This window comes from Taudactylus pleione, unplaced genomic scaffold (assembly GCF_031769625.1).
Source record: "Taudactylus pleione unplaced genomic scaffold, aTauple2 ptg001990l, whole genome shotgun sequence".
Taxonomy (NCBI): domain Eukaryota; kingdom Metazoa; phylum Chordata; class Amphibia; order Anura; family Myobatrachidae; genus Taudactylus; species Taudactylus pleione.
Window position 1 is genome coordinate 5,695,001 of NW_028286386.1, and position 9,587 is coordinate 5,704,587.

A 9,587-nucleotide genomic window follows, 5' to 3' on the forward strand; every position below is an offset into this window, starting at 1 on the left:
TGGGTTACTGCTCTCCTCCGGTTCAAGCTCCGTTCCCAGTCCGCAACAGCTTACCGTTCTCCGGTTCATGCTTTGGTCCCAGTCTGGATCAAGTGACTGTTCTCCGGTTCAAGCTCCTCTCCCAGTCCGTATCAAGTTACTGTTCGGTTTGAGCTTCAGTCTCAATCCGTACGAGCCTGTATATCCATTGCCTGTGTTTTAGTAGTCTGAAGTATCCTGTTTATCCTAGAGACTATTATAGTGCTTGAAGTGCAGTGTCTTCTGAGTACAACTCGCCTGCTCATTCTGGGTTTAGGTGGAATGTTCTTGTTTACACTGTGGACTATATTACTGCACAGTGAGGCCACTGTCTAGCTCAGCATCACAGATCCTACCTGTCTCCAGGACTCTGTTCCTCTTACCATTGGTACTACCATCGATGGTAGTAGTTGTCCTGAGGGTCCTCTCTCTGTGTTGGGGTTAGTCTTTGCTGGAGTGGTCACTTCTTCTGGTGCTGTTATGGTCGCTAATGTAGCAATGTATATTATCCATGACCTGTATTGTACTGTAAGTTACTGGTCACTTAATTGTTTATATACTTTGTAAGGTGCTGCGGAACACTTGTGGCTCCATATAAATAAACAATCACATTTTCTTTAAAATCATGTGGACGGCCAGGTGCGTGTGCGACGTGTACCTGCTGGGGGAAGAGCTGGCACAGAGATGCATAATGAAAAGATGGCAAACCAGTGGGAGACTGTGTGATGCTCTGGGCAATGTTCTGTTGGGAACGTGTGATGTATTTATGTCATGGAGTGAATCTGGTGAGATTGAACCTCTGACTGCTGACAGGACGCTGTGGACTCTGATGCATGCTGCAGCTGAACTGTGAAACCAGCAAAGTGTTTACGTTGTACACTGCTCACAAGTGCGCTCTCTGCTTTTATCCAAATAAGTTTATGCTCTCTGGGAATTCTAGATGCACTGCTCTGCATCTAAATCTCCACATTAAAGGAAACCTCCGCTTTAAATAAGGGAATGATGAATTTTTGTGCGCACAAAGGAATAGAGAAGCATACTCCTAATAATAAAGTATAACAAAAGTGTATTAAATGGGTAACTGCATGGGTACAGATAATAAACAACGTTTCAAGGCTCTAAAGACTTTTCTTCAGGACTGTATATGCAAGCAGAGTGAAAGAAAGGTGCTGAAATCAGGTTAGTGACAGAGCAGCGTGTTCCAGCAGCACGGCCAGCGGGAACATCCGGCGGAAGCAGAGAGCTCCGAATCAGTCTCTTAGCAACCGCGACGCCTAGCGGGTCGCGTCATCAGGAAACCACCGCGCTGTGACAATAAAAAGTCTGTGCTGATTAATGGTGTGAGAAGGTGCTGGAAAAAGAACGGGGGCGTGTGAATGTGTAAAAGTAAAGAATGGAGTTGTCTGGAAAATGTGTTGGAAAATTGTGTGCAGACAGTGACCTGTGTGAAGAGTAAGGAAAAGAATGTGAAGTGTCATAAAACAGTGTTGAAATAAATAAGATGTAGTGATCTAAGATGATGTTAAAAAGGCACAGCATTAGTGGAAAGGCATCTCATGATGAAAGAACTGGTTGCTATAAATATATAGATAAATGGGAGAATAAGAGACCAAGGGAATGCAGAAAACAAGGTCTGTCATAAGCGATCCCAAATAGGGAATACATGTTACAGCATAATCGAACATTGTAAGAAGGACTTGGAGGAGATAAAGTAATAAAGAAAAAGGGGAGAGAACAGAGAAAAAAAATTGTAAAGAAAACGGGAGGAAAATAAAGGGGGAAGAAAGAGGGAAACAAAAAGGGGGGGGGGGGCGATAAGTAAGAGAAAAAGAGGGAATAGAGAAAAAAAAGGGGGGGGGGGGAAACTGAGGTAGAAATGAACAATGTTGTGTTAATGGAATCTAAATGGCCCCTGAAGGGGAAACATTTTTTTTTTAGTAAAAACAAAGAAAAACATGAAAAAGAGAATAGAAAAAAAGGAGAGTAGAGAAACATGTAAAACAAAGAAAAAAAATGGGATAAAAGAAATTATCATAAAAATAGTTACAAAAGAATGTTCCAAGAAAATTTCTCATTAAGGCCTTTGGGACTGATGGTGTCCAGAGTATGGATCCACATGGCCTCTTGCTGGCTTCACATCCCCCATGGATGTCTATTTGAATGTTGTCCACGATTTTGTACTTCAAACTGGAAAGTTGGTGATTTGCTTGTTTGAAGTGACGAGCGACAGGTTGATCCATCTCTTTGCCATTTAGGGTAGCCCGAATGGCTGACCTGTGAAGGGTCATGCGTTCATGGAACGTGCGTGTAGTCTGTCCAACGTAATACAAGCTACAAGGGCAAATGATTATCTAAATGACAAATTGGGAGGTACAAGTCAATACTTGATCGTAAACTTTCTTCCAGTGTGTGGATGTTTAAAATAGTGACCATTCTCTATGTAATTGCGCGTTGTGCAAGAAATGCACTTATAGCAACATGGTTTCTTTTTTTTATATGAAGGGGATTGGATCCATTGGATGAGAAAATGATATTGGATTTGACCAGCATGTCCTTCAAATTTCTGCCTCATATGCAGGCATGAGTTTTTTGTCTTTGAAGATGTGTAACTCCTTATCCCCAGTAACAATTGTTCATAGAGCCTTGGAGGCTCTCGGTAGAACGTTTCCGACGTTTCAGGGCCTCAACGCCCCTTCGTCAAGGTCTACAATACAAAACTGAATAAGAGGGCTTACCTTAAGAAGGTGTAAGTGTGTGTATATGTATATATATATATATATGTGTGTGTGTATGTGTGTGTGTGTGTGTATATATATATATATATATATATATATTATTTTTAATTCTTATAATCATGCTATGTTAATGATCATTCTCAAAATATCCCTGTTGCATTATTATTTATTTTTTATTTATATGGTGCCACAAGGGTTCCCTAGTGCCTAGCAAAGTACATAAATAGTTGAACAGAACAGTGACTTACATTGAAGGACAAGCACATGGTATATAAACATTGCTGCAACAGTAGCAGGGTGGCATAGGTAAAGGGTTAGGTGCTGTTGTATGGAGTAGATAACGATAGAAGTAAAGGAAGGAAGAGCACATGGGGAAAGAGCGCCCTGCTGCTGAGAGCTTACATACTAAATGGGAAGGGCAGACTGACAGGGGTGACACAGATGGGGTAGACAATGAGCATGGGACAGAGGGTTAGCATGAGAGATGGTTGGCTTCTAATATATTGTGTTTCTTGACCATATCTTCTATTTTGCTTCCAGATGTGTGGTGTGCTTTAGTGACTTTGAAAGTCGGCAGCTCCTCAGAGTGTTACCTTGTAACCATGAATTCCACGCAAAATGTGTTGATAAGTGGCTAAAGGTAAGTAATTTCTTATCTGCTATGCTTGGGGTCTGGATATAGTTATTTCTGTGTAAACAAATGTTCTAGCTTCTTGAGATTGGCATGAAACTTTAGCAACGAAAAGATAGACTGTTGAGCAGCAGCTATAGAAACTTAAATTAAAAAAACTAGAACATGCAGATGATATGTGCAAAAAATATTTATCTAAACCATGAAAACAATGCAAGTACAATAAATCTGCACAAAAAAGAGAAATTGCTCAATATAACTCTTATTGTACTTTCCTATTTATCTATCATACTTTAGATAATTATCAGTTTTTGCACATGCCATCTTTTTTTTATATATTTTTTTTGTTTTAGTTTAAGGAAGCTTAGATACTCCTTTTGGGAGCTGCACCATACATGTTTTGACCTTGTGTAAGATTGATTTTTTTTTTTTTTTTAATTTACAATGACAAACCTTGGATGAATGGCGATGTGCGTTCTCTGTTGAGAGCTAGAGACATTGCCTTCAGATCAAAGGACTGTTCAGCGTACACAGCTGCCCAGTCTAATTCGAGGAAGGCTATTTGTCTGGCCAAGGAGGCTTATTCTAATAGGATAGAGGGTCACTTTAGTGTATGTAGAGATTCTAGGTCCTTGTGGAAGGGGATTAAGCATCTAACTGATTATAAAGCTTCAAATTCGGGTGGTCCCAAGGCAGGTGGCCTTTTTGGTTGATGAATTTAATAAGGTTTATGCTAGGTTTGAGGTTGCGGATACCACTCTTGCTATGCCGATCAGTAATTCCGCATCAGTTGGTTCTTGGAACCTAGCTGAGACTGACGTTAGCTCTTGCCTGCAGAGAATTAATGCTAGGAAGGCTGCTGGTCCTGACTGTATTCCAGCAAGGTTTTGCGGGAGTGTGTTGATGAATTGTCGTGTATCCTCACGATTATTTTTAAATTATCACTTACCCAAGGTATTGTCCCTGGTTGTTTTAAAACTACTACAATTATCCCAGTCCCTAAAACCACGTCCATTTCTGGCCTAAACGTTGTCCTATTGTTCTTACTTCATTAATCATGGAGTGCTTTGAGCGATTGGTTTTGGCACGCCTTAAGGGTGGCATACCAGATATTTTTGATAGTTATCAATTTGCATATAGATCTAATGGATCTACTGAAGATGCTGCCCTTATGGTTCTTCACAAGGTACTGTCATCTAGAGAATAAGGATTCTTACGCTAGATTGTTTATAGACTACAGTTCTGCTTTCAACACTGTAGTACCGTCTTTACTTATTATTAAACGCCAAGCAATTAGTTTTGATGTGTCTATCTGTAATTGGTTGTTGGATTTCCTGACTGACCGTTCGCAGTCGGTTAGGTTGGGAGATCTGCTTTAATCTCCAATTGTTGTGAATACAAGAGTATCTCAAGCTTGCGTATTAAGCCCTTCCTATACTCCTTGTATACATCAGATTGTGTCTCTAGTTCAGAATCTAATCTCATTGTGAAATTTGCTGACGACACCACGATTGTGGGTTTGATCACGGATGAGGATGGTTATAGAGCGGAAGCAGATCAACTTGTTAGGTGGTTAGAGGACAACAAGCTGCTGTTAAACAGTGAAGCTGCATACACACGTAAAGATTTTCTGTCCAACCATCCAACTAGTTGATTGGTTGGAATGAAAATCTGGTAAGGTATGAAAGCAAATGACAATCAGCAATTTGCTCCCAAACCCCGGAAAATGGACAAAAACTGTTGTTTGAACAAATTATTTAGATCAAACATTTAACAAACTTGTCTGACGACCATTTTCTTCTGTTTTCTGGCATTTAGGAGCAAATTGCTGATCATCAGCTACTCCCATACGTTACCAAATTTTCATTCCAACCAATCAACTAGTTGGATGGTTGGACAGAAAATCTTTACGTGTGTATGCATCTTTAGAAAACTAAAGAGATGGTGGTAGATTTTAGGAGGTCCAGGAAAAGTGCTCCCCGTCCCTTATTTTTGAATGGTGTTGAAGTGGGGAGGGTTGGAGGTTTTAAGTTTCTTGGTATTAATTTTTGTGAGGGTTTGTCATGGTCTTCGCATATCTCTTCAGTGGTGGGAAAGACTCAGCAACGCCTCTATTTTCTTAGGAAATTAAAAGCAAGTGGATTATCTAGGCAATTTTTGGTAAATTTTTGTTGTGGTATAATTAAGTGGCTTTTGATTTATTCTATCACTGTTTGCTATGGGAACTCCAAGTGTTTGGATCGTAGATCATGGGATCGGGTGATTAGGACAGCTGAAAGAATTATTCATCAGTCTTTACCTAGGCTTGAAGACATATTAAAAGGTGTGCTTCTAAAATGTCTCCAATCATAGCCACCCATGTCATTCTCTGTTCTTTCTTTTTTGCCTTCTGGTAAGCGTTTTAGATGTCTTGGGTGTCGCACTAGCAGGATGCGGAATAGTTTCTCTCCTGCTGCAATAATTAGTTTAAATTTTTAATTGTTTTATGTAATTTATTGACTGAGTATTTTGCATTACATTTTCGCTGACGCATTGTATGTGGATGTGACAATAAATTGATTTGACAGAATTGTTCTCTTCATTATATGGTGTTAATTTGTGTGCTCATGATTGTTTTACATATAAACATTTTTTTACCAGTTGACTTAAGCTGCCCATCCACTAGGCGATGCGGGAGACGACGGCACGATTACGACGCCGTCGTCTCCCGCGGGGTGAACTGCATACACTGAACGTTCAGACGTTCAGTGTATGCAGATCAATCATCCCCGAACACGGCGGTCGTCAGGTTGACCATCATGTTCGGGCGATGATTGATGTTAAAAACGACCAGCGGGCGCGCGCATAGCTGGTAGTTTTTAACCTTTTACTGCCCGATTTGCGGGCGATTACCAAGCGATGGAGCGATAACGACCGTCATCACTAGGTTTAATCACCTAGTGGATGGGCAGCATAAGTCAATGCCTGGTTTGCTAACTATTTGCTTGATTTCTGTGGCTATCAGACTTGAACCATATGTTTCCTCCTTTGAAACCTGAAGCTGGCTTCAGAATTATATAATTCTGTCTATTCCACATGACTAGCTTGGGAATTGCGATCTTTTCCTGGAGAAACTTGAGGCCCAATATGGCACCACGTTGGGCTCTGGAACCTAGAAGTATCTCTTGGTTGCTCCGAGATCGGCCCATGTGTGACCCCCATAATGCTGCTTGTTTCACTTTCTTGGGCTTTTCGAGCTATATAGGGAGTTGTCAATATGTGTTACCAAGATTAGAGGTGTCCACGAAAGAGAAGCCATTTACAAAATCGGTGTGCAAAACACACTGCAGAAGGCTTTGCTTTGAATCTACAGATGTTTCTTCTTGCATCTTTGCCGCTTGTGCGGCAAGTCGCGCCACACATGGCGAGAGTCACGCACCCGCGAATGGGTGCGCTCGCACCCACGATTCCATAGGATTGCATGGTGCGAACGCAGCCCGCGGAATGGTGCAGCGTGGCGGCTGCAGCTAATCGCACGGTGCGATGTGTGTGCAAGTTAGCAGCACATCGGCAAAGATGCAAGAGAACACATCTGTATAAGATGTCTACTTTTCACTCGGGTATGTAATGTACAACGTGCAAGAAATATTTTTTTCGTATAATATGGTGTCATGGAGTTTACTTTTAATATGACAATTTTTTTTCTTTTTTTCTTTCATTTTCTCTTTCAGTCCAACTGCACATGTCCCATCTGCCGGGCTGATGCCTCTGAGGTTCACAGAGATGGGGAGTGAGGACAGGTATTTGCCCTCTCGCCTCCTGCCGGTGCACAAACCCAGAGGGATTAACACAATACAAACCAGCCTCCTTGCCTGACTCGGATGCTTCAGCTTCACCCTCCACCTGCACTTGTCCTTCCGGCTAGGACACAGCAGCTTTAAATCTGGACGTGGTGTCAAGAGTCACACATTCCACTGTCTCCATCTTAATCCCTCTACACCCCAGTACCTCCCAGCATTGCCCCTACATTATGTATTGCAGTTGTGGGCACTGGGAGGGATTTGAGGTGTTAGAGATGAAATGTGGGAGAAACACTTTTCTCCTTCCTCCTCTGAGGGTAGCTGAGGCTAACAGGGAAAAAAAGACTGGGTCATTGTGGCCAGTGCTAGCCCCCAAAGGGGACCTTGAGGCATTACCAGGGGCTCCCTATTTGCAAGTGTACTTCTGTCAATCCCTTAGTTGAGAGGAGTGTCACAGCTGCTTATTTGAATGTTTGCACTGAAGCCCTAGTGGGCGGTTTTTGTTTTCTTTTAATTCTTTGGACCAGATTTTATGTTGTATTTTTATTTTTTTGCTGCCATAAGTCTTTACTGCATTCAGAGAAGGGGTTAATATGTGGTACATTTTTAACATCTGTAGTAGCCATGCTCCTTCATTACTCTGTTTTTGTTGTGGTCTCCGAACTTTCCTGTGATTATCGATCCATATGAATCCACCTGAGAGTAGTGTGAGATGAAAGGGGTGGTAGAGGCGCAATAAGTCTTATTAATCTTGTGCGTGATTTCTTCTCGTGCGACATACGCTTATCTTGACCCAGTAGAAATGTTAGTATTCCATGTTAGATAGTGGTTGAGGATTTGTACGTGTTTTGGCCGTATTTTCTTTTCCGTGCGCACGCAGTGGAGATAAAAACAAAGCCTCAACCGTGTATCTCTACCTTCTAAGAGAGGCAGGATAAAAGAGGACTGTGGACCGTTCTCTGTCTAAATCACCAGCCAACCCTTACTTTGCCTACCAACCAACAGCCAGTGACTGGTTCGGGCACAACAAAATTACCGTATACCACAAATTTGTGAGAAGTTTTAAAAAAAAAATAATCATTTGCCAAAACATTTAACAGATCTGTTGTGTGAACCAGTCCAGAGGTGCAGTGGCTTTTTGCCCACATTGCCCGCCCCCCATTTTCTGCTAGCAGAAGCCCTGGTAATGCCTCCACGGTATATTTTGTTAGGCAGTAGGTCACACAATTACACGCTGGTGTGGCACCACAGGGTACACTCTGTTGCACGCTAAGTTATGTTCAAGGGAGCGTGTTGCCCTTGGCAGTCACATTTCCCCCACCCCTGGCTTCTGTGTGAGCAATAACACAGAAGCAGTAGAGTGAGTGTCTGCCTTATTTACTGATTTGTATCTGTTTTACTTCAAGTTTGCATGATAGAACAGCAATGAAAACAACAAAAGAGCCAGCTCACCATTTCCCATCTGTGTGCGCGTTTAAACGGTCGGGCAGAAATTCTGTCTTAATATTTCTCAATATGCATGTCTGAGCAGCTTTGGAATATGGTATCTGCTAACCCTTGGCCATCTGTGGAGTGACGTGAAGGGGGGGGGGGGGGGGGGGGGGGGTGGGGATGGGACAAGCATTATATAGGGGTATGTATCATGCTGAGCTGATTCCTGCTGTGCACATGTTCGCAAGCAGAAGGCACCTGAACTATTTCTTGGGATTTGAATGTCTAGTTGCCTGTAAAGGCCACTCTCTGGCAGGGATTGTGTGCAATGGGGTGTTCTTAGCCCAGAAGTAAATTACTTTGACAAGAGTGGCCCATAGCACATTAGAGTGGATTACTGCTGGACCTATAACACTGGCTATATTGATGGCTAGTACTACACGTGATTGGGTTTAATTATTTTTGTGCCCCAAACTTTCAAAGAGACTAACTTCTGCATCATTAGATTAATCCTGTGCTCCACCATCTTCCTGTGGTGTGGTGACTCTTCAGTCACTGTTTTTTGCTTTTGTTACATTTTATTGGGTGGGGGTGTAGTGGCCTTTAATTAGGCCAGTAACCAGTGTTGTCTTAATTTAAGATGCATCACGCTTGCCATGTAAGACATCCCCACCCTCCCCTCCTTTTTGTTTTGTTCTCTTTGTGGGAACAGTGACATTACAGACGTTAGAGGGTTGGCCACTGTTTGGCTATAGATGTCTTCCTCTCCACTGACCACTTCACTGTTCTCACTGTTTGATGGTTTTGGAAATGCATTGCAGATAATCACATAGTTTTATTATATATATGTACTTATGCACTGGAAACAAGTTGTAATGTATTCTGCGTGACGGCAAAATAAAACCGATAACCAGCATGTAAACTGCAAAGCACTGATCTTGCATCTTTCATATTTGTCCTTTCATGGATTATTAGTTAATTAATTATGGGTCA

General features: G+C 41.9%; 1 protein-coding gene across 2 annotated transcripts in view; it reads left to right on the plus strand.

Moving 5' to 3' along the window:
* Positions 1-8,745, plus strand: part of RNF44 (ring finger protein 44) — a 59,187-nt gene extending 50,442 nt beyond the window's left edge. For both annotated transcript variants that reach the window (XM_088465551.1, XM_088465550.1), the window contains exons 10-11: positions 3,294-3,393; positions 7,095-8,745. In XM_088465551.1, the coding sequence (XP_088321677.1) occupies positions 3,294-3,393; positions 7,095-7,157 (163 nt within the window). In that variant the 3' untranslated portion in view covers positions 7,158-8,745. The remainder of the gene's footprint in view (positions 1-3,293; positions 3,394-7,094) is intronic.
* The last annotated feature ends 842 nt before the right edge of the window (positions 8,746-9,587 follow it).